Source organism: Wickerhamomyces ciferrii, contig 00027 (genome assembly GCF_000313485.1).
Source record: "Wickerhamomyces ciferrii WGS project CAIF00000000 data, strain NRRL Y-1031 F-60-10, contig 00027, whole genome shotgun sequence".
NCBI classification, from domain to species: Eukaryota; Fungi; Ascomycota; class Saccharomycetes; order Phaffomycetales; family Wickerhamomycetaceae; genus Hansenula; species Hansenula ciferrii.
The window spans coordinates 47,362-73,256 of NW_011887713.1; the positions used below are offsets into that span (position 1 = coordinate 47,362).

Consider the following 25,895-nt stretch of genomic DNA (forward strand, 5'->3'; position numbering starts at 1 on the left):
AGAAAGAAATAAAAAACACATTTGTTTGTTTGTTTGTTTTTGGTACCGTTATAATTATATAGTTCAGTTTCTTTTATTTTTATATTTTATTAATTTTTTGCTTTTTAGGTTCTGGGATTCAACATCATGGATATCAATTGTTTTATTTAGATTTTATATATACAATAACACACATACATATGTATATCAACTACATTCAAATGTATACTATTAACAACTATTCTTTTTTATATTATTATTATACAGAGATTCTACCACAAAGGTCTAATGTTTTATCTTTTTTCTTTGATTTGTTGGTTTAGAAGTTTTACCACTTGCACCAATTGTAATATTAACTTTTGGAGGTACTTGAAATCCAAATGATTTGGCAACTTTAACTAAATCTAATTTATCAATTTGATAAACAGTTTTCAAATGATGTGAAGAATAAGCTTGTAAATAAGATCTATAACCATCTTTAGCACTTTGATGTAACCAATAATTTTGTTTAATTAATTTTTCTAATTGACTTTGAACATTTGCAATTTTATTTAATGGGAATTCATATTCATTTAATGGAACTTTTGCAGCTTTTAAATATCTTAAGAATCCTAATTCATTTGGTGTTAAAAACATTAATGATCTACCTTTTGCTGTAGTACCTCTTGCAGTTCTACCAACTCTATGAATATAATCTCTTGGATCATCAGGTGGATCAAATTGAATAATCCAATCAACTGATGGAATATCTAGTCCTCTTGCTGCAACATCTGTACAAATTAAAATACCTTGTTTAGCATTAATAAATTCAAAAAATGTGTTTGTACGTTTTTGTTGTTTTTGTTTACCATGTAATTCCAAGACTGGTAAATCAATATAATTTAATAATTCTGCATAATATTTAACTGAATTACATGATGACAAGAAAACAATAATCTTCTTCTTAACATTTCTTTTCAAAAATGAAAATAATAATAGAAATCTTTTATCACTTTCACAAACAACATAACCTTGTTCTAATCTATCAACTGTGGAATTTTCCTCCTTGGAATCAACATTTATAAATAATGGACCTGGTCTTAGAGAAATTCTTGCTAAATCTTCAACTTTTGTAGTTTGTGTAGCAGAGAATAACATACTTTGTCTTTCATCTTTTGGTAAAATTTTAATAATTTGTCTCATTTCTTCTTCAAACCCAATTTCTAAAATTCTATCAGCTTCATCAATAACTAAAGCTTTTAAATTTTTAAAAACAAATCCTCTAGTATTTTGTAAATGATCTAATAATCTCCCCGGTGTAGCAATTAAAAGATTAACACCTTTAACTAATTTTTCCTCTTCAGCACGACGATTTGCACCACCAATAACAATACCAAAAGTTTGTGAATGATGTTCCATTAATTCTCTTGCAACTCCAAAAATTTGTAATGCTAATTCTCTAGTTGGTGAAACAACAATAACACCAGTACCATTTCTTGGTTTAAATTTTAATGAATAAAGCATTTCAATTGCTGGAATTAAAAATGCTAAAGTTTTACCTGAACCTGTTTTAGCTGCACCTAAAACATCACGACCTGCTAATAAAGGTGGAATTGTTCTTGCTTGAACTTGAGTCATTTTTTCAAAACCCATTGATTTAATTGCCTTCATTGTTGGTGCTGATAAATTATGATCATCAAATTTATCAGAAACTGATTTTGTTTCATCATATGTTGGTTTTTTAGTATCTTTAATTTCTTCAGTTTCCTCATCTTGTTCTTGTTCTTCTTCAGATTCTTCAGATTCTTCATCAACTTCTTCTTCTTTGGATTCTTCTTCTTCTTCCTTTTCAGCACCTAATAATTCAGCAATTTCATTATAATCATTATCTAATTCATCAATTAATTTTTCATTATCATCTTCTTGAACATCAGATTCTTCTTCATGACGTCTTTTAGTGCCTTTTGATTTCAAATCTTTACCTTTGACACTCTTAGGTTTGGAAACCTTATTGAGTTTCTTTGATTTAAATTCTTTAGCCATCTTGGAAAACCACAGAGATGTTAAATCAAATATAAAGCTATATTCTAAGTAATCAAATATTTATGTCTCTATATTAATTTTCTAAAATTTTCTTTATGGTAATAAATTTTTTTTTAATTTTTTATAATCAGAAAATAACCCGATTGGGTAATTACTGTTTTAGGATGCGATGAGTCGTGCGCATTACAAAGATATAACCAAAATCAATTCAAACTATTACTTTTAAACTACTTGTTTTCAGCCTCTTTTCTTAATTAAATAAAAATGTATTTAGTCTTGTATAAAATAAATAAAATAAATTATTATAAATTAGAAAAACTTGTAAATTATGGATTACAATGAAAAAAACACAAATGATATATAGTACAAAAACAACAACAACTACTACTACTTTAACTTAATAATATTATAACAAATAAACTGTTCCTCATAAACTGCACTGTTCAATCTTTAACACCAATATCTTTCAATTGATATTTCCCAACTAGTTCCGGAATAGCGATTTCATAACCAAGAGTTTCACTTTCATATTTAGTATGATCTTTTTCAACATGGATAGTTGCAATAAGAGAATCTTCAGTAATTTTATATTTTAAATCACGTTCATCTCTAATAGATAAATCTTTTGGTATACCAGTAGCAGGACCTGGTAATTTTTCATCACCAAGATTATATTGACCATTAGTATTTGGGATATTTTTAATAGAAATTAAATCTGCCCAATTTCTCTTATTTAAAAATTCTTTATTTGAACGAATTGATTCATCTGTATCTTTGGTGAAAATTGGAACCATATCTTCATCTGTATGATGATCAAAATGATGAATACCAGATCTTTTATTTAATAATCCAGCCATAGCATCTGGTGGTGGTGCATTAACAATAGCTGAAGAAATAATATTCAACATTAATCTTGGATCTTCTTCAGGTTTTCTTTTAACATTTTCATTATGTTGTTGGTATTTTTCCTTATTGAAAACATGATTTAAATGCATTTTGGTCTTGAAACGCCCAATTGCAGCTAAATGAACATCACCACTTAATATGGTAATTCTAACACCATGACTTGAACCTAATTTTTGTAAATTTCCAATTAATTTATTTCTTTCCTTTTTATGATGAGCTGAACACCAATGATCATTTAAATCATCTAAAACTTCAACAGACCCATCAAATTCATTAACTAAACCTTTTGCAATGATACCCTTTTGAGCTAAAGTTCTTGCAGGAGCTAATAAAGGAGAATTTAATAACCATTCTAACCAAACTAATCTTGGATAAGCAATTGGAACACCTAACAAGACTAATAAATGCTTTATAGTTGGATCTGATTTCAATTCAGATTCTAATCTTTGGAAAATTAATGAATAAGTATCTTGAGAAACAATAGTTTTCAATTTTCTTTCAGTTCTACAATCTAAACCTAAAAATCCAATACCTTTACCCAACTTGGTGAAAATTGAATGACTTGGTTCACCCATCCATGGACCAGGTTTAGAACCTAAAATCCATGAAGGATCTTTCAAATAAGCCTTTTCATCATTTTCAGGATTAACTTGTTGTTGAAATAACATATAATACTTGTAGGCGATTGAACCAACACCTTTGAAAATTTCAGTCCCCATTGTAGAATCACGATAAGAACCATAACCATCAATAATATCATGATCATCATAAATATTTATAGATGGGATTGTAGCCATAGCTCTTGGGAATAAAGATTCTAAAATTTTCCCCTGAGTACCAACCCAAAAACCTTGACCATACCATTTTAAATATTGTTCAATATAAAAATCATGGAAAGATTTAGCCATATCAGGAGTTAATTTTTGATGTTGTTTCTTTATTGGATTTTTTTCTTCTAACCAATTATGAAATAATTCTGATGCGTTTTTAATAGCATCACAATAAATTTGATCACCACCACCAAGCATAACATGATAACGTTGTTGAGTTTGATGACGTTGTAAAACATCATACCAAAGTGAAGAATTATATGATGAAGTATCAGTTGATAATGAAAAACCATTACATGAATAAGAAATTATATTCATTGGTTGATTTGCTGATGGTAAAAAAAAATCATATGATAAAGAATCATTAATTGTATATCTAATTTTTTGTTCAGTTTCAATTAATTCAGTATTAATTAAAAATCTATAAAATGAATAATCTTCAACTTGAGCAAAAATTTCACTTGAATATTCACCTTGATTTAATTCATCTAAAGAATTTGGTAAAACAGGACCTTGAACATATGTAATCTTTGGAGCTCTTGAACCTTTAACAACAAGCATAATTGAAGCTCTATAATTATTTGAATTATTTTCTAAAGAACTAATTAATCTTAAAATTGGACCACACCTTATATCAACACCACCAATTGGGTCATTAATTGGACATTCGTCAGGTATGTTTTTAGAATCCTTATGGATTTGGAAGATTTGTTCCACAGATTGGACATCTTGGATCCAGTTTTGTAAAGACATTGTTAATCAGTCAATTAATCAATCAGATACGTAACAATACTATATCTTCTCTTCAAGGGTTCAAATGATAAAGATAAAATTTGATAAGTTGATAAAATTCCATCAATATTGCTTATGTTTTTGTCCTTCATAATTGGTCTAAAAATTACCAGCATATAAATAATTTAGCCAGACCCCTGAGCCCTTCTAGACCCTGCAATTTTATAAGCAATCGTAAAAATTAACTATGGTAGTCCCAGAGTCCCAGCAATAGTATGGGATATCAAGAGACTAATGCGCTTAAATGGGGTCTGGAATTAATTTCAAGTCTTTAAATTCCGGGACTACTACAAAAAAAATGGGTAAAAATTTCTAAATTTGGTTTTCATTTTCATAACTTCATAACGTTTTCATTAAAATTAAATATTAAATATTAAGAGAATATAAATAGACTATTGAACGAACTTGTTCATATAGTTGTTGTCATCTTGTTTTGGTTGTTGTTGGCTTTGTTGTTGTTTTGATTTCAGTTCATTTCAAGCGTGTTTCAGTAGCATAGCAGTGTGAATTTCAACTTTATGATCACTCTTCTATAGCCCGATATATGCATAGTGCGTAATCTCTAACGGTTTTGTTTCCTTGGGTGTATCTATCTTCTTTGTTTCATGGTGTTTAAAACTATTGTTTTAAAATCTGATGAATCTATAGTTATTGGTTTTGGAATTGTATAATCAATCCCAGCATTTGTATAATCCACTAAATCTTGTGGTGATGAACGACTTGTAACTGCAATTATTGTTAAGGAGTTGAAAAAAGGTATTGATCTAATCATTGTAGCAATTTGAACTCCATTCAATTCTGGCATTTCTATATCAAGAAATAATACATCATATATTTTGGAATGTAATTCTCCAATAACTTCTAATGGATTTAATGTTGATTTTAATGATGCTTGATTAAACGTTTTGGATAAGATTTTATTCAATATAGTTAAATTGATTTGATTATCATCAACACAAAGGAAATTAAATTCTTCATCATGGTGTAATTTTAAATCATTGGGTATATCTATTAAAGAACTTGTTGAATTATTATATTGAACTTCTGATTTAGATAATGTGAAAAAATCTGTTGGATTTGAATTTGGTGATAATGGAGAAGGTAGTTGTAAGTTATGATTTGTTTGATTTGTAGTATGTGTTGAACCATTCATTGAACATGATGTATAATCTTTTAATGAATCAATATCAAGATGTTGTCGACTTAATAATTCCTCTTGTTCATTTAATCTTGATGTATTTGATTTAGGACTTGATGATCTTGGTTGTAATAATGGTGAAGATGGAGGTGTATTGAAATTTTGATTCAAAATTGCATTCATAATGTATTGAACTCTCTAATATATGATAATTTGTAATATTGTATAACTGATATTGATATAGATAAAGTACTTGTAGATTATATGAATATGATACAAATATGGTTATAAAATTGTTTAAAGGAATGAATCTATGTATCACTTTTCGAAATCACTTTAGTTACCAAAGTACCCAAAATAAACGAAATCAAGGAAACCAGTTTATTATATACAATTGATAACTCATAATATAAGTACTTCCAGATCCAGAACATTTATTATCTTTATTAAAAAGATCCAGAACCGCATTCTTAAAATGATCATCGCTAAAAAAGCAAAGTGTCCTGCAAGAGTCAGCAGGGAATATTACTTGGGAATTTTAAACTCATCGCGTTGATTTTTTTTTTCATTCCATTGAAATTTTATGATTTGTACCTGATTTACACTGATTTGTTTGATTTGTTTGAATTGTGTATTTGCTATTTAATCGTAGTTGTATACTTGTATACTTGTTATACTAGTGTATTCTATTGCTCTGGTGTATTATACTAGTTTATTGCGGTTAATGAAGTGAAATTGTGCTACTTTATGTTATATTCACAGGCAGGACGGTGGGCAGTGGGCTAGCCAGAGCGGGATTTGGGATTGGATCTTTCGGAATGACAGGATTCCAGCTAGACAGAGCTTAGCCGGGCTAGAAGCATACGGGGCTAAACTGGAAGTACACTGGAAGCGGGAAAGTGTTCTAGACAGAGCCTTCAAAATTTCCTAGGCAGAGATGTGGCTAGAACTCTGTTTAATTTTTAATACAATCGGGCCGTGAAGACATAAATAATTAATAATTTGAGATACAAATAATAAACGAGTCTAGTTGTTAACAGGCTTTAATGTACTCATGATTAAAATTTAAGATATATTATATCCAAGAAGGGTATAGTATATACATTAGATTCGTACTTTATCTTCTCCTCTATAGATCACAATTTAGTTTGTGAATCACCAGAACCACCACTTTAGATTATGAAGATTCTCTTTCAAATTGATGATTCACCAAGTTTACTTATAAGCTCAACAGATTAAAGTTTTATGGGTGGCCCTAATTAGACGAATCATTAGGACTCCAGAGTCCAATGTATTATGTACATTATATATCTCTAGTTTGTCGTAAATAAGACTGGGATACTTGACTTGTTTGTAGAAATGGTCAGGTAGTATTATCTTGGTATCTTGATATCTAACCTCATTCTTTTATACTATTGAATACATAAATGACAGGTGTGTAACTTGATGATCTTTATGCTTTACTGCTAATCAATTTGATCCAATTATTTAAACCCTTGTTAAGGTATATGGGGTTCACTTGTAAATTGTTGTAGATCCAACTTATCAAATTAGGATAAGGTACTTGATCACTTATCGGATCATTCAAAACCAGAGATACAGTACACACATGAATCAAAGACTAGTTGACTCACTGCATCACCAACTATTAAAGATCCAAGTTTGCTCTTGATGTTCCTTCTATCTCCTTCAGGGTTTCTTATCATCATGAACTTGATATTTAACCGTACCTACGAGTCTACCTATGACTCTACCTACGAAATTGTTCTAAAAAGCTCCATAATATGGTGCCATCACTTTAAAACTTTCGATATACAATACTCGTCACCAAGATACTCCAAGATTAAACCTTTAATTTATAAGTACAAACTCGTATCATAATATTTAACCTCTAATGCTTAAATAGCCTAAACTTAACCCTTGACACTAGTCACCTTCTCCACATATCTTCTATTCAATTCTAAAGTGCTAGATCAAGTACAATTGATTAAAATAAAACGGTCAGGTCTTAGGACTCCATGAGCTTGTTCATTCTCCACTTGAATATAGATTAATTACCAACAGATCATGATTCATTAACCAACATTTTCATCTCTAACTATAAGGAACTAAGGCTAATCATATCATCAATTGAACTACTTTAAAATCATACCATTTATTATATGGTAATATTCTACTGAGACATTCGGCTATATAGAATTGCGATCTGTACCTTTTTCATCGCCTGTACAAGCCTGGAGTATACATCGCAATCAAGTAAACATAGCACAACTTCCGTTTCATGATTCACAGCTATATATCCTTATATCATAAAACATCATGGCATTGTTATAAAATTGCTTTGAAACTGGATAATTTAAAGGTTTTGATAAAGTTTATGTTAGAATATACTAATTCTAGCCTTTCCATATTTAGTTACTATCTGAGTGAATTATGTAATTGATTTACATATGAATATAAATAGAATAATCATATGAGATTATGAGAATATTTATACAAATGAAGATAGTCAAAGACTTAAAGATTATTAGTTTGGATATAATTGAAATAAGGTAAATAATATAAATAAACAGAAGTATTCCTATGAATACTAGACAAGGTTCTATCTATATGGAACATGTCATCATATGCTCAATAACTGTGTAATATTGTCATTCTATTCATTATGTATCATACTACACAAAGCAATCCAATACCAACTTCCACTACAGGTAGAACTGCTTCTCATGATAGTTTACGTCCAGCAACTGATGATAGGGTGTCTGTCCAACAGTTTATATATTTGATCTTTTTTACAATATTCAGTTTCTTTCTTATTGATCAAATTCTTTATCACTTGTTGATTGCAAATCTTTGCATTTTGGATTTTTGGCGGAAATTTTGAAAAAAAAAAAACTTTAATTTTATGAAAATAGCCCAAAACAGGAATTTCGTAAAAATAAAATTTTAAAATTTGTGAAAATTATGAAAATTGCGCTGAAATTGGAAATTTTTTAATTTTAAAAAATTTTCGCGTTTGTCATGTGACGCGTCAGGTGACTGAATTTTCCTGTTATTTACCCGGGCATCGGCTATCTAGATTTCTTATTGTTTATACTAAAAACATCTTTAAAGGGTTTTAACTTTTGATAGATAGTGACAGATTGAGTATTAGATTATTCAATTAGATTCAGTATTTGATATTTCATAGAGAATTGCTTCAATTGCTCACAGAATAAGTCATTATAGATCACAATGGGTAAGTATCACAAGTTCTCCAGATCTTTAAAATAATTTATTAACAATACATGAATATCAAAAGGTATTGCACTTTGGCTTTGTCCTAAACCATCATCACCAATATATGAAACACTAGACTCATTAATAATAGGAATAAATCCACTTTTTGATAATTCACCAAAATTTGAACCTCATATAACTATAACCTCAGGATTATCAATAAATTCAATAAATGATGTTGATACTGTTTTAACAAGTTGTTTAGCTGCTTTATCAAGTTCTTCTGATACAAAATTAACAATTGATATTCAAATTAATTCATTACAATTACATACTAAAAATTCTTTCTTCAAAAAAATTTATTTAGGTATAAATAAAACTAAAACTTTAGCTGGTTTAGCTACTATAATAAGAGAACTTTATGTTGAATTCCCCATATTACAAAATCAAGCAAAATCAAAATATGCATCACAGGATTGGTGTAATAATCAATTTGATCCTCATTTATCCCTTGTTTATACTGATTTAAAACATTTTGATAATGCATTAATACGAACAATTAAAACTAGGGTAGAAGATTTATTAGATACAGATTCAATAACAATTAATGAACCAGGTGAATTATTAGACTATGGTATAGGATGGGAAAATGGAATTTTTAAAATAGTACGCTGTGAAGGTCCAGTTGAAGAATGGGAAATATTAGGACAAGTTGATATTCATTAATATCTTATATATAATTGTTTAGCTAATATTTAGAAACTGAAACATCAACACCATTAACTGCTGCATCATTAACAAACCATGAGACTGGAACTTGTAATTTATTAACTAATTCACAAGGTAATCCACTTTCAGTTGGTCCAAAGATTTCTTTTAAAACTGGTGCTTTACCTTCACCTTCTGCAACGAATGCAATATTTTTAGAATTTTGTAAAACTGGGAATGTAAATGTAATTCTTCTTGATGGAGGTTTTGGTGAATCTGCAATGGTAGCAATTGTAACATTTGATTCTTTTAATAATTTACGACCTGGGAATAATGAAGCTGTATGACCATCTGGTCCACAACCTAACAAGATTAAATCTAATGATTTTGGTAAAAATGAAGCATATTCTTTAGCAATAGCTTCATCATTTGATGTATCTGAATCATGTAATAATGATTCATTTATAGTATAAACAGTTGGTCCTTCATGACCTTCATGTGCTAAACTTTTTAAAACTAATTCATTAAATAAACCATAATTCGAATCTTCATGTTCTAATGGGACTAATCTTTCATCACTGAAAAAAACTCTCCATTTTGACCATTGAATTTTGGAACCTAATTCTTTATTTGTAACTAAACCTGCTTTAAGAACTTTACCTAATGAACCACCACTAATTGCAATATCAAAATATTCTTTTGAAGATAAAGCTTCATCTTGTGCCTTGATGATATATTGAGCAACTGAATTAGCGACTTCTGAACTTTCTGCAGCTGAGTAAACTTTGACCATTGTAATTATATTAGATTTTGAATATGTAATTGAATTGAGATCTTTAAAAAGAATCGTATTTGGATCAATTGAATACTTAATTCGTTATTTAGCAAACTATTTCTTCTTTATTTGAATTCGATTTCGTATGGAATAATTTTCGAACAGCGCAACATCAAAATTTGACGGGATTTTAGGTTCCGTGGTACACGTATTTCGATGACAGTCAATATAAACATTTTATTCAAATTTATTCAAAATTTATTCATATTCACTCATATTTACTCTTACTTAAACTTCTTTAAGAACCCATGTTCTAGCCTTAATGAATCTAGTCTATAATCCAGTCTCATATTTGGAACATTACACCTTTGAATACCAAAATCATCAGTAAATTCCCAATCAACATAACTATCATTTTCAACTTGTTTAGGATATTTAATACCAATCCAATGTTTTTTCAATCCACCGTTATATTCACTTATCAAAACAGAATTTCGACATAATTCACACAAATCAACTCCACTAAGTTTATGTATTGAACCTGCAATACTATATTCTTCAATTAATGGATCTCTTGTTAAACTTGAAAATAATGGTTTATTTGTACTTAATGAAACTTTCATCCCCATTTGGAAAAATTCAATTGATGGATTTTTTTCATATGCAAATCTATTAGATTCAATATGATTATCATCATCATTCAATAATTGTAATGTTTTATTCCAACATAAAGGTGACATTGTTATACCAATTTGTTTCAAATAATAAAGATATTGTAATACTGGATAATTACAAAGTTTTTCACCATTTATAATATTTTTCGATAAAAGGAAACATGTAGCTAATGATTCTGTGATGACACCTAATCCTGATTTATCTGATATTGAAGCAACATGTGGTCTTAAATTGAAAGTGGATAATCCTCTGGTTTTCCTAAAATTGTTTAATGAACTGAAATTTATGAATAAATAATATAAATAATAACTATAAGGTGGATTTGTATCATTTGTCCATTTTCTTGGAGATTTCAATTCTTTAACATCAAATAATGAATGATCTTGATGTTGTTTATCAACTGATAATAAATCAAATGCTGAAATTTTGGTTAAGAAAAAATGTAATTTTGGGTTCGATCCAGGATTTATAGAAACTTCAAATAACTTATTGAAAATCAAATCTAAGAAGTCTTGGAAACTATTTATTAATCCAGCTTTTTTCAAAACACTGTAGTTCCTTGGTATTCTTATAATCCATTTAACATTATAACTAACCAATTTATTATCAATAACCCAATCAGCCAATGCTTCCCATTTATTATTAGTCTTCTCCAAAAGGTTAAAATTGATACCAATTTCACCAAATTGATATTTGGATTTTTCATAATCAGTCAACACTTGCTTCAAAATAACACTTAAATATTCACCATTTATATGATTATTAATTCTTAAGAAAGTTTTTTCAATCTTGGATAAAGTTTCATTTTTAATTATTGATTCATAATCTGTATCATTATCAATGTTTATCCCATCTGATAAATCAAAGTTCCTATCAATCAATCCAAACTCAAAGAGATCATCAACATTCAATCTCTTAGATTTAGTAGTATCAAAATATGGTTCAAACAATTGTTCTAATGTTAATTTTTCACCTGTTGTTTCATTTTCATAAACTATTCTATTAGTTTCTTCCCGAAGTTTTAAATTAATAACATTCAATAAATGTTTTTTAGACATGCACATGGAAAGTCCAATATTATTATCAACTTTTCTCGAATTATAAAAATCTCTATGTGGATTCAGTTTAGTCTTTGATTGTTCCTTTTGTTCATTTAATAAAATATATGATTCAAATTTGGATTTTAAATATTTTAATCTTCTCATTGATAACATCACACCTGTTTTATTTATGCTAGTATCTATAATGAAGTTCAAATCTTCTAAAAAATCGTGAAAAGAAGGGAATGCTTCATGTTTAACACCTTCGACTTCATACAAATGATGTTTCCCTTGCCCAAATTTTAACTCAGATTCACCAGGTTTCAATTTTGACATATAGGGTTTAATAACTCTCTCTTTATAATGTTCCAAATCAAATTTCTCACCTGAATAATGTGGTTCAGTACCTTCACCATGGAAATAATTGACAGCTCCAAATTCATCTTCAAAATGCCATCCTTTAGGTTGTGGAGGTGGGTAACTTTTCCAAGAATCATCATATAATGGATTATCACATGACCTTTGACTTGAAATGATTTGATATTTGTCTCTTAAGCTTTCACATTCAATCAAATTTTTACAAAAAACTCTTATCTCATTTGAATATTGTTGTAATTGTTCAAAATTACCATGATCCGCTAATTTAGTATTTGAATTCATAATCTTTGTCAATTCATCAACTTCAAAACTACCCAAGGAAGCTTGATAGTCAAACCTAGTTCTCATTTGAATAACATCACCATCTGGAGTTATTTGTTTATATGAAATGGGTACTTTAGAAACATCATCCAATTCGTATAGTTGGTCAACAATGGGTATAAGGTTGATTGAGTTTTGTTTGAGTTTCTCACTCAATTGTGCTCGATGGGACCTTTCATCATAAACAACATCATTGAGGCTCATTTCAGACTGGTATATGGGGTCTTCTTTTATATTCAAATCAAGTGTTCATGGTTTGTTTACCTTTCAAATGCTAATTTCGTTGGCTATTGTTGCGATGTTATATGATCCAATTTGTCCGATGCGTAGTCTAGCTACGGCCTAGGCTTCAGAGACTTGGACTTTTTCCGAGACTTTAGAGCTAGAATTCGGGCCTAGAAAAACTTACACATCATTTAATTAAGAACTTAAATATAATAACTTATAATAATATACAAATGCCGCAATTATTAGCACTATCAACCTTTCAGTAGACCCAAGCTTTCAATGAGAGTGACTGCATTTTGTGAGATGTTCTCTAGATCTTTAGATTTTATGATTTGATCAGCATTTTCTCCTAATCCGATCCATGATGGTGGTTGGATATCAGGTAATTTAGAAATCCATGAACTATAATCTGCAACTTCTCTTCCTTCAGGTGGTGATAAAATTATACCGCTTTCAATTGTAACATCATTTTCAATCATGTTGAAGTCATGATCAAATGATTTTAAGGTAAAAATATGTTGACACAATTTCTTTAAAATTTTCAAATCTTCATCTTCATCAACTTTACCACCATAAATAATTTCACCAACAAGTTTTTGAATTGCTTCCCATTGAATGGACTCAGGAGCAATGTTATCTCTTCCATGGCATGAGCTTTCAAACCACCTATCTATAATGAAACTAGCACTTTCGAAATCCGAATCATTGAAATCATAATTCTTACGCAAACCAATTGGTATGAATCTACCCTTTTCTTGAAGAACTGCATGGAACCAAGTCAAAAGGAAATATATATGTCTCTTTTCCATAGGCTTACTGGATTCCCATTTACCAATATTCAATTTTTGATTTTCAGCAATTATTGGTTTTAAACCAGGTGGATTTTCGAAAATGAAAACTTCTGATGCTCTCAATAGAGTAGTAGGTATATCGGAATTCACATCACAAGTTAAGAAAAGTTTGAATCCATCATTATGAGCTAAACCTTCAATACGTTTCTCTAAAAGTTCTAACCATTTCAAAGATGTTTGAACGTTTTGTAATACCAACCAATCACCACTCTTCGAACATTTCTCTAGCTCAGCTTCTGCTATACCATTGGATTCAAGAGACCCCATGGCAACCATTGTAACTTTCTTATTCAGATCTTCAGCCAAATGCCTTACTTTGAAAGATGCATCGAATCCTCTTGTGGAAGATAAAATAATTGCTTTACTTGTAGTTTTCACCACAATGTCACTTAACCCATATTTTGTTGAATATGGACCTGTACCAGTAAATGCAAATTCTGATAATGACTCAAATCCATGTTGAAGTTTACTAACAGAACCTTTTGAAAAAATACCGTCTAACAATGGGGCATAACTGGACAAGCTTACATTATGTGTCTTTTCTAATTCACTTGATACAGAAGCATCTGATAAACCGGATAATCTTTGAATTTCCTCATTAGTAACCTCGATGGATAGAAGTTTCAATGCCTGCTTTACCAACTCGGGATTTGGACCCTTTGAAGAAATAGCCTTGAGCAACAAAGACACAACCTGGAAAAATGCATAAGTTCCATTTTCACTTTCATGAAGTAAACCAATTATTAAAGAGAGCAAGACCTTGTGTGAATGTAATAAAGAGAGTGAAACATTACTGAAAACTTCCTTGTAAAGACCAACAGTCAAGATTTTAGCTGCGTTTTCGATTGATTTTCCCACTTGAGACAAAGCATTTTTGAAGAATGTAATAAATGTTGTTAATGGGAAGTCATAGAATGGATGTATTGATTTAAAGCTTTTCAATAATGTGAATAGCGTAGATGATGTTTTTGCCAATGGTTCGTATGACTCTGCGATCTCTCCCACTTTCTTCATAACATCAGCTGTTTCTAAAACCTTCTTTTGGACCTCACTTGACTCAAGCTTCAATTTTTCCAATGTTTCAACAAGGTCCCCATTATCCAACAAGTTTCCTTTGGATTCACTCAAAGAATTCAAGAGTTCATTTTCCAAATCTGCCAAGCGGATCTTGTATTCTCCTTCTAGCTTGACCAATTCAATTCTCTGTTCCTCAACATCTGGTCTCATATGTGATAATGCCATGTTAACCACTTGATTCTCTATACTACTCTCTGTTAATGTGTAGTCTATAATCATTGCTCTTGCTCTGACATATGATGATATTTGAACACTTGGATCTCTAGTATGAAGGAAGATTTTGAAGTTGGGTGATAAATCAAGGTCCCTATTACCCACTTTCACAAGTACTCTACCACCCACTTTCTCAAAGTCTCTGTTTAATAATCTGGATATGATAGGATCAAAGTATTCAGCATCTTGAACTAGAATGTTCCCACCAAATCTCATAGTATTTTCTAGTGTTCTAGCAAATGAGTCATCTAAGAAGCTTGTAATGGTCAATTTTTGAGGTGCAAGATGCTGCTTCAAAAACTCAACAATTTCACCTAGAGGATCTATTATGAGCGGAATTTTATCTGAATGATCTAATATTGTAACATTCTCGAAATATAGCGCGTCATTGGTGAGCCCTTGATTTTGCCATTCCAAAATCTTTGAGCTATATGAAAAATAATTCAGGAAACTCAAGTCAGCATCAAATTCGATTTCCCATCGAGATAAAACTTGTTTCCAGCTGCTCAATAACTGAGCTCTCTTAGAATGATCTTTATCTGATAGATATGTCAAGAAACCTGCTGCTAAAATAGAATTACCTGTGATATTAGAATATTCTTGCGTATAAGACTTCACCTTCGACGCCCATCTTGAGCGTTCTTCAGACAAGCTCTCCACTAATTCCAATGAACGTTTTACTTTTTCTTGAACTTCAGTCATCTCAGTTTTAATTTTTTCAGTGTCTCTGATCAAATAACTATAGTCATCCTTATATTTCTCCATGCTTTCTTGGAGCTCTGTAATCATATCATCGATAGCTAGCAATCTGGCTTGGTTTTGTCTTGATTCTTCTTCCAATATAGCCATGTCTTCCCTCAATGGACCAACTTGATCTAAAACAACTGCATATCTAACTTGCGCTTCCACCCATTGTAAAAGGGGTCCACATGCTTTACTTGCCCTATCAGCAGAATTGAAGTTGTAGTCTTCTCTGCTTAAATAAGTCTCTTCCATAAAATTTCTCAATTCAATAGACACTTGTGCTTCACAATCAAAGTTTACTATATTGTAAATGAAATCATCCTTACGAATGATGGACTGAACATCTCTCCAGCTAGAAACGTGATACCCAAGAAGATTACAAACAGATTCAAGAGTGATTTGAACCATAACTGGTGGTGTGGACATCGACCTGAGTTCTGTCAAATGTTGTTTCTTTATATTTTTAACACCTCTTTGAGCCTCTAAGACAGCAGGTTCTGCAAGTGCAAGATCTTCCATGACACGTTCACGATGTTTTGTTAATTTGACATTTTGTTCCTCTAGAGCAGCTTGAAGATCTATTGAAGCTTCTTGTTTTCTCTCTGCTTCGTTTTGTTCTTCTAAAATTTTATTTAACATGGTTCTGGCTTCTTTCTCTTTGTCCTTTAATTGCGTCTCTTTTTTAGATAATTCCTCTTTCAAAAACCTAACTTTAATAACAGTTTCCTTCAATTTATCCAACCCTGAATTCAAATGCCTTTGTCCATGCTGTAGTTCACTATCTTTGTTACGTAAAACACGGATGAAGTTATTTATAAGCGATAAAATTTTGCCAGAAGATCCAGCGTCTGTTGACCTCAAGTGGATATTAACTAATGAATTAATGATAGCATCTCTATATGTCTTGACGCTCAAGCCAACATTTTCTGGACCAGAAGGAGCAGCATAATCTGATTTATCAATTGGACTTGTTAAAAGCAAAGTCGACGATATCTGAGATAAAGTCTGTGTGGACCAAGGACCCATCCAGTTAAGAACACATCTATTGAATAATGCAGGAGAAGTGATGATTTGTGGTGAGGAAGTATCAGTTGGATCGTTGATAGTGAAAACAACATGTAAATTATTAGCAACTTGTTGTGTAAACCATTGGAATAACTCATCTGATGTATCAAGCAACAAGCCACGAGATTGCACACGGTCTTTGCATGATGTCAAAAGCATATTAAATTCATCTGCATCAAAAATCTCCTGTATTTGGGAGTTTGCAAGTAAAGAATTCATTCTTTCTAAAAACGCACCATCAAGGATGGTGGACTCATCAACAATGAAACAAATTGATTCCCCATCGACACCCGTTCTTTTTAAGAGATCTTTCAACACATGATCGAATTCCTCTAGTGTGTAATTCCTGCTTACACCTAATTGAACGACCTTGAACCCATTAATCCAAGAAACAAATTTGGTTAAACTTGATTTACCAGTGTTACTAGGACCCACTAGTATCAAATGGCCTTGTGGCTGCTTCAAAACACGATCAATTCTCAAAATGTGGTCTACTGCATCATCATAAAGAACGAAGTCAATATCCATAACCTCATCTGAAAATACCTTAAGTCTTTCGATGATAAAAAAGCTGATCTCTTCTTTATCAACGGGTTCATAATCAATTGTTAGCCAATTGCTGTATAGAAGAGGTCTTTGTAAAACTTCTTGATGATTTATACCAGGAAATCTTTTAAATGCAACAGAATCTATCAAAGCTGCCGTAAAAACTCTCTCTGTCTCGTTCACTAATCTGTCACTAAAAAGTCTTGTACCTTCATGTGCCCAAATTCTGACAAGGTCTTCTAGCTTGAATTGATCTAATGAATTTGCAGCATGATATATACCTCTTATCCATCTTGTTAGTTCACGAGGACTGTATATGTAATGAAGCTGTTTATCTGAGGTGAAATTTTTGACAGACTCATTGTAGACATCAAGCATTGCAAATGTTAAATCTTGGGCAAATCCAGTGAGTTGTGGAACCTTTTTCAAAACCGCATTACTGAAGGTTTCATATATTTGAGTTAAAGATTTAAAACCAGGATAGTCAACCATGATCAACGAAAAGTGTGACAATGCTCTTGGTGAAAGTTTTAACCTACCAGCATCCGTAGGAGGATTACATGCACCCACAAATTGAATATTGAATAGCGATACCCATTGTTTATCTGATGCGCGCCAAAACCCATTTTTCTCTATCAACTGACGAATGAAAGAAATGACACTCTGAGTACCATAGTCATCTACCCTAGGTAAATTTATTTCGTCACAGAAGAACACAACCCTCTTACCAGTAACTTTTGGTCTCATTATTAACCCCTCAACTGTTTTATGATACTCACAAAGCTGTTCCATGGCTTTAAGAAGGACATGGGGCGTGGTCTCCTTAGAGAAGTTCAAATTGGACACATCAATGTCAGATGATCTTGAAAGAGCAGCATACAACGTCATAGTTTTACCGGATCCTGGTGGACCACATAATATCAAGGACTGTTTCTCACGCAAAATTGAGTGTATAACATTTTCATGTCTAATTGTATCAACAGTTTGCACAACGGTGCTTGGATCAATGACGGCTTCAGGACCAAGGTAAGTCTTTTCAACAAAATCTGCAACATTTATCCATTCACCATCAACAGTTACATCATAATCAAATATATCGAAACTTTCATCTCCAGGACGGATCTCACTAAATTCTTTAATGTCACCGAGAAATTTTGAAAATTTACTTCTTTCACCGACAGAGCAGCTTCCACTATAAGCCCAAATGATAGATAGCAATAAGGACCGTTTGATATAGAGATCATTGAGTTCAGAGCTTGATTCAAATAATTCACTTTCAAAGAATTTTCTCAAAAATACTTTCATAAATATAAACATCTGCTTAGTTAATGATGATGACTCGACTTCCATTGAATGATTTAACTGCTCTTTGCTGTATTGTGCGATTTTCAAAGAATTGCTGTGTAATATTGGCCCTGCTATTTTAGAATAACGTTGTTGATGGTGCAAAAGTATGTCTGAATGGAGATCTTCCAATCCAGATAATGGCTGATTGGATAATTTCCAAATCTCATGATTCAATATCACATCCAGCGAAACTAGCGTCTGTTCAAGCCAGACCATTCCACATCTACTCACTGTTGCAGGGGTGGCATGGTTTAAGTTATCAACTTCAAAGATAAATCTGACATTTTTTGGTATTTGAATTCTTTCCCCATTTGGTAAAGTCAATAATTTGTTATCATCTAAAACACTATTCAAACTTTCCACCCATACCGGGTCAACATCACCATCAAATATGATCCAGACTCTCCTATCGAGTTCCCCACGTAGGTTTTCAACAACTTTTCTCAAAATGGATGTAAATAACCCATCATTCCATTCTCTTGTTACCGGATCTAATTGACCAAACAATTCATGTTTGGATAAGACTTTTGGATCTATAATGAATGACAAAGGTTCTTTGTTATCAAGCAGCGCTAATGTTTTTAGCAATGATGACCATAATGTAGTTTTACCGCCTCCTGATTTTCCAATGATCATTATACCTTGTTGATTTTCTTGAACCTTGAATAATTGAACTAACTTAGTTAACCATCTATCGCGGGAATCAAGACCATTTTGTTTGGCATGCTCTTTGGCTGTATCGACTAGCTCTAGCTCATCTGTTATAAGATTATGATCACCAAAAAATTCTTTTTGAGTTTCCCCAAATTTTTCTATATCAACATCTAAAAGACGTGGGCTCACCATCTCATTTAAGCTTCTCATCACAGACAATCTTTCTTCATCTTCATTGTGCTTCAGCTTTCCAGATAAATGGATTTTACCTGCATTTGCTAACACGCTTTTCAAAGCACGTAATCCAAAATCATAATGTGGTTGTCTAGTGCATATTTCAGAAAGTTTACCAAAGAATGAAACAACCTTATTTGAAAGGTCTCGAGCTGTGTGGAATCCTTGGGAGGTTAATAACACTTCACCTATAATGACACTATCAGGTGACTTCATTGAAAAGCTTCTGAATAATTTCTTCAAGTTATCTGGTAAGGTTGCTCTTCCTGAATAAGTTGGATTCATAGTGATGAATAGACCAGTGTCATGTTTAATACTTGTAGCTCTATTGAGAAGTGTAACACTTTCATTTTTGAATTTTAAAGCTAGTTCAATTTGTTCAACTTGAGAAGATACAGCACTTAAAATGTTCTTATCCAATCTATTAAACTCATCAAAACAACCCCAAGCACCAACTTGACAAATACCCAACAATAACCTTCCCATAGCTTGGAAGTCAAATGAATCATCACAATTAAAGACCAACACCATCTTACCTAAATTTTGACCAAGAGCTTTAATGGTTTCTGTTTTACCTGTACCAGCAGGACCAAATGGCGAACCACCAAGACCTTGATCCAATGCACTTGTCATTGCCAAAAAGCAATTATCCATCAATGGTGTTGACACAAGACGTTCCATAATACCATAGTATTCAAATCCATAAGTAAACTTTGATGATGCCTGTCTGATCTCCAATCTATCTATCTTATCAGATAATGTTGCATCATAGTAAAACCTTTGTTTGCAGTTCCATGCAAAGTTGTTCAAATGTTTTACTGAAAGCTGACGAAGCTCCTCGACCACATTCTTTTGGTGAATTACCTCGATAATTAAAGCTTCTCTGAATTTTCTATCGGATTCAAGATGTGACAAATCCCCTAACAATTGATCCAAGTCTTTTGCATATTGTTCAATCATACCATCTTTCAATGAGTTCTCAACGGATTCTGTCCATGTAACTTGAAGGGTTAATAAAGTAACTTGTAATGGGTACTTGGCGCACCAGTCGGGGAATGAAAGTGACTTAAAATCACTGATTGATCTCTCAAGAAGAGTGGAAAGAGTGTGTTTGATCTCAAAATCTAGTTGTGTAAGCCATTCGTCAACTCTATTATACTTTTCATAAGAGATGGGGTCAATTAATTCAACAGTTTCTCCTTCTATAGACTTAATATGTGTTATTGATGAGTTTTCAGTATTAATCACCAAATCAAAGACACCAGCAAACATTTTTTTCAAATGCTTTGAGATTCTTTTGAAGTCACCCATATTACCTATAATTTCAAGTAAATCTTCATTACCAATAAAATAGAATCTAGGAAACAAATCTCTTTGTTTCTCTAAGAACTCACTCAATGCTTTCACAATTCTGGTTAAGGATTCTGATAATCGTGTGAAAATACCGTAAATATCTGTTATTGTTAATACTTCGATGGCTAAGTTCTGTTTGAAGGACTTTTTCAGAATATTCATAAATTCGTTGGAAACCATTTGAAATCTAGAAGCTTCGTTCTGTAAAAGCTTCCTTATACCAGACTTTGAGTCAAAAATACCATCCAAATCTATCCACTGACGTTGTAGTTCAACCCAAAGATCAATCAACAGATGTAAACTGCTCAATTTGGATTCCCATTGTGATGCATCTTCTTCAAAAACACGGTAAAATGGTGAATTTCTCATTGATTGTAAGCTTTGTGAATCAGAGAAAGCTTGATCAAGTAATGGAGCTAGATTTCTCACAAGCGAGTTACCATGAAAGTCAAACAACTCAAATGTAGCCTTGTCCCAGTAGTCTCTTATACTTTGTAGTGTATCTTCCAATACTTTTTCTGAACTAGCTTGCTCTAAAATTGAGTTAACCAAGCCAACATTTAGCACCAAACTTAAATCCCATATATCACCAATAGTTAAGTTGCTTCTATATGACTTATTAAGACTCTTGAATAACGATTTTATATGACGTTCTTTAACGTGGTCTTCTTTTAAACTGATAATATATTGTTGAGAGCTTGAAAAATCAGATATAACTTTCAAAAATGCTTGAAAAGGTTTGTGTTGACGAACTCTCACTGGCATAGATCTTGTAGAAGTCAAAAGAGTTTCCAGTTCCTTTCTTAATTGGCGAGGTTTAACATCATTCCATCTTTGGTTCTTTAACTCTTCAAGATTGTTCCATAGACCTTGGATTGAAATCCAAACTGACTTGATATCATTGATTTCATCTAATGTAATAGTCAAATTTGATGCTAGCTTGATCGGGATTGATAACAATGATGCTGCTTGTGTAACAAGTTTAACTCTTGAATTTAAATCCGCTGCTCTCTTTTCAAATGACAATAATGATTCTAATGCACTTTTTGGGTCACTAGCATCTAATTGAGGTCTTAGTTGATCCCAGTTTGATTGTGCTTGAGTGATAGAGTTCTCTAGAGATTGTGATTCAGACTGAATATTCTTCACAATGACGTCCATTTGGGAATTTATAGCTTTAGATAAATCATCGACAAGCTCTGATAATGCTTCAAAATCATTTTCAATCTGTTCAACATAAACAAAATCATGTGGGAATTTGAATCTTTGTCTGAAAAGTGTACTTTGACCAAGTTGTAACTTACTTTTTAGTTCACCAGTCTCTGTAAGTAAAGTTTTGTATTCTTGGACTTTGGTGACAATCAAAACGGTTTCCTCGACTGACGAAAAATTGACTGATTTTGTTTCCATGTATGTTTTTGCTTTTACGATTGAATCATGTGAATCCTTAATCAGTTCCATTAAAAACGTAGCAAAATTTTGGAAAAGCACCTTATTCCAAGATGCAAAACTGGATCTAACTTTTTCTCTAGCCAAGCCATACTGCACAATAAACACACCGAATGTTTTCTGAGTTTCATTTGTTTCAAATGTCTGTCTAGAATTTTTAACTTCATTCAACACTTCAAACCAGTCATCTAACTCTAAATTCTGGTATATTTCGTTGGATTGGAAGCTCCATAAAGCCTCGAATTGGGACCATAAATCCACAAAAGCTCTTGCACCTTTGTACTGTTCTTCGACATCGACGATGAACTTTTCTGAAAGTTTATAAAGATCTGTTAGTTCTTCAAGGTTGAAAAGTGATTCCTGAATCTCACTACCTTCGATATCACGCACTGTAATTTTTGATTGATTGGTTATGGCTTTTACCTTGTCTTGAAAAGCTGAAAATAGTTCTGTTTTGGTGGACTCTAATGGTGGAGATACTGAGACGTATGATTCAATAACGATGTCATGATTCAGTTTAAGTTTAAAAAGATCCTCCGATAATAGACGATCCACCAATGTTTTTCTTATGATGAAATTCAATTTTTTGGTGAAATCGTTGACATTTCCAAAACCTTCAAAAGTAATTGTATCAACCAAGTCTTGTATACCAGAAATAACAGCTGCAAATTCAGATGACTTATATTCACATGTTCTTAAAAGTTCGATCTGCTGATTCAAACGAGATCTATACTCAGAAAGAGTCTCAAGCTTATTTTGCAAATCAAAAATCAAATGTTCAAGCTCAATGACAGCCTGCTCTTCTAGATGTTCAGAAGTTTCAATTTCAATATTTTTCAAATCATGAGCTCTAGAAAGTGTTTCCCAGCTAATATCCAAGCACTTTTCCAATAAATGGTATATCCTCTCTTTATCAGACCATACAAGAATTTTGAAATCTTGAAGCGATTCTATAGATGATAGCACCAAAGGGAATATTTCAACTGATTCGGCCAATGTTACAGCATGTGGATAAAGTTTTTTTATGTGTCTAGATGAAAGTACCACTTTGTGGGGTACTTGAAAACCTTGCCAGCTTAAAGCACGAACTTCTTTGAAAAGTTGAATAAATCCTTCATCAAATGTAACCTGTAACTTTATATCCTTTTCCTTTATGAGCTTAAAAACATTACCTTTAAGTTCACTTTCACTAACAGTACTCAACCAGTTATCAAATATAGGTTTTGTATTCAACTTTTTTTTCAATGCTGAGACTTCAGCGAAAATCTTTTGACCTTCAGCAAATAAGCTCCAGTCTTTTCCTAAGATTAACTCTAGTCTATCAGTCAAAAATGCTAATTTATTTTCAACTTGTTTAGCCCAAAGTAAAGTGAATGCAACAGATGGGTAGTCATGAAGTTTTGTGAGATACTTTTCGTCAGCTTTCTTCGTAAATGCATCTTGAAGTTGACTAATTTCATCTTTGACAATACTTAATAACTGAGATTGGTATTCTTGTGTAGCACCTCGTATTCTTTGTCTAGTAACAAGGTTTCTATAAGTCTCAAATACTTGGAACATTTCATTGGAGTTTCTGGCTTTGTCTAATGAGTTTCTCATGGTATCAACAATATCATTTTCAATATCGTGAATTCTCTTCTCATAAATCTTTTTAGCATCTTTCCAGCTTTGGTGATTAGAGAAAACATCAACATCTTTCACAGCATCGTAAGCAAAGTCAAGAGCGGTTTCATCAATGATATCATTCTGTAAAGTGCGTAGAAGTTCGTTATGACTGATTCTGAATGACTCTATCTCTTCTGTATATTCTTTCAACTGGGTAGTTTTGGAGTTTATCTTTACAACCAAAAATTTCTCACCTCTCTTTCTCAACAGTTCTCTAGCTATATTTGTGAACTCTTTAGTGTGTCTTTCCCAAGTATCATAAAGTGATTTTAGTTTGGTAATTGCATTTGTAAATTCTGAAAAGTCTTTAGACATTATTGTCGAAAGCATTGGCTTCAATTTTGTTTCCAAATCTGACGAGATGGCTTCAACGAAAGGTAATGCTCTGCTAACGGGGTATGATGTAAGTTTAATCTTTTTCAAATGTGACAAAATTAACACCAACGCTTCTTCAACTTTATCCAAATCTTCTGCCACAAGTAGTTCATTTAGAGGAATGTCTTTCATCAATTTGTTATAATCAGCTGCTCTTGCTGTAGCTTCTTTTATTTCAATATCTGAAAAAAAACTAACAGTAGCATGGTATCTTTTAGCATACTTCAAAACCTCTAATGATAATTGGACCCCTTGAGAATCCAATTGTTCTTGGATGGCTTCTAAAGAACTTTCCATTGATCTCCAAAAATTAATCTCATCAGCTGCTGATCCTTCTAGTACGGCCTTCTCCATCTTAGTAACATCCTGTATGGTTTTCACCCATTCATTGACAATTGTTTGTATATTGTTCAAAAATGAAGGATCATTCAAAGTTTCATTATCTATATGTTCAGTATAGTTGTCCAAGTTTGCACCATTAGCAATAGCATTACGTATAACTGGATGTAGAGTAACTGATAAATCAGGTATTTGAATAGCTTGGTCTAAATTTTTAAGTGATAAAACTAACTCACTAATCTTCTTTTTTGTGGAGAACACAGTTTCACTCTTTGATGCTGCAGTGATTGCATCAAAATATGGACCAACACCAAAGCTCACCAATGATCTCAATTTATCGAATGAAGCTTTTGTATTTGGTAAATTTATGACTTGAATTTGTTCTTCTAATCTTTTCTCTTGTACAATGGCACCAATATCTTTTATTATAACAATGAGTGAAGACAATTGATCTAAATCACTTAAATTTCTTGAAATTTTCCATGAATCACCATTATTTAGCAATGCAAGTGAGCATGGTAGAGTATCTGATACAAATTCATGTAAAACAGCCTTTGAATCATCATTATTGAAATAAATTATATGTTCTGATTTAGCGCCCTGCAATGCTTTGGCTAAACCGAAAACATGGTTGACCAGCAGATCCACCTCAATGGGTGTGTATTGTTCTGTCTGGTTCATATTACACTGGACCCTCTATTTATGTTCTCTTGTGGGCTCTTCCCTAATGTGTTTTCAACCCTTTGATTTTCCTTAGATCTGTTATTGTCGTAGTAAAATATCTAAACAAAAAGTAGACGCCAAATCTCCAAACGCCAAAAAAAATTCGCGATGCTGGTCGCGAAATGGCAAAATAGGATTACATAATTAGTTATGTATTACGTCGTACTGGTAACGCTACATATAATATGTGGTTATGAATTAGATGTGTGTTTATATTTTAATGTTATATTATATTCCTAAATACAAATG

The 25,895-nt window shown here is 31.9% G+C and overlaps 7 protein-coding genes across 7 annotated transcripts; 1 reads left to right on the forward strand and 6 right to left on the reverse strand.

Annotated features, from left to right (window-relative positions):
- Positions 1-264: 264 nt before the first annotated feature.
- HAS1 (ATP-dependent RNA helicase HAS1) lies at positions 265-2,001 on the reverse strand (the record flags this gene model as incomplete). Its single annotated transcript, XM_011278158.1, has 1 exon — positions 265-2,001. The coding sequence occupies one exon, from the start codon at positions 1,999-2,001 to the stop codon at positions 265-267; it is 1,737 nt and encodes a 578-aa protein (XP_011276460.1).
- A 443-nt stretch (positions 2,002-2,444) lies between these two features.
- BN7_1205 (uncharacterized protein) lies at positions 2,445-4,490 on the reverse strand (the record flags this gene model as incomplete). The annotated part of the gene is made up of 1 exon (XM_011278159.1): positions 2,445-4,490. One exon carries the CDS (start codon positions 4,488-4,490, stop codon positions 2,445-2,447), a length of 2,046 nt encoding a protein of 681 aa, XP_011276461.1.
- Positions 4,491-5,118: 628 nt separating this feature from the next.
- Positions 5,119-5,850, reverse strand: BN7_1206 (response regulator; the record flags this gene model as incomplete). The annotated part of the gene is made up of 1 exon (XM_011278160.1): positions 5,119-5,850. One exon carries the CDS (start codon positions 5,848-5,850, stop codon positions 5,119-5,121), a length of 732 nt encoding a protein of 243 aa, XP_011276462.1.
- A 3,051-nt stretch (positions 5,851-8,901) lies between these two features.
- CPD1 (2',3'-cyclic-nucleotide 3'-phosphodiesterase) lies at positions 8,902-9,612 on the forward strand (the record flags this gene model as incomplete). Its single annotated transcript, XM_011278161.1, has 2 exons — positions 8,902-8,905; positions 9,254-9,612. The coding sequence occupies 2 exons, from the start codon at positions 8,902-8,904 to the stop codon at positions 9,610-9,612; spliced, it is 363 nt and encodes a 120-aa protein (XP_011276463.1).
- Positions 9,613-9,634: 22 nt separating this feature from the next.
- BN7_1208 (6-phosphogluconolactonase) lies at positions 9,635-10,387 on the reverse strand (the record flags this gene model as incomplete). The annotated part of the gene is made up of 1 exon (XM_011278162.1): positions 9,635-10,387. The coding sequence occupies one exon, from the start codon at positions 10,385-10,387 to the stop codon at positions 9,635-9,637; it is 753 nt and encodes a 250-aa protein (XP_011276464.1).
- A 266-nt stretch (positions 10,388-10,653) lies between these two features.
- On the reverse strand, positions 10,654-12,987 carry BN7_1209 (AMP deaminase 2; the record flags this gene model as incomplete). The annotated part of the gene is made up of 1 exon (XM_011278163.1): positions 10,654-12,987. The coding sequence occupies one exon, from the start codon at positions 12,985-12,987 to the stop codon at positions 10,654-10,656; it is 2,334 nt and encodes a 777-aa protein (XP_011276465.1).
- Positions 12,988-13,262: 275 nt separating this feature from the next.
- DYN1 (dynein heavy chain) lies at positions 13,263-25,604 on the reverse strand (the record flags this gene model as incomplete). The annotated part of the gene is made up of 1 exon (XM_011278164.1): positions 13,263-25,604. One exon carries the CDS (start codon positions 25,602-25,604, stop codon positions 13,263-13,265), a length of 12,342 nt encoding a protein of 4,113 aa, XP_011276466.1.
- Between the last annotated feature and the right edge of the window lie 291 nt (positions 25,605-25,895).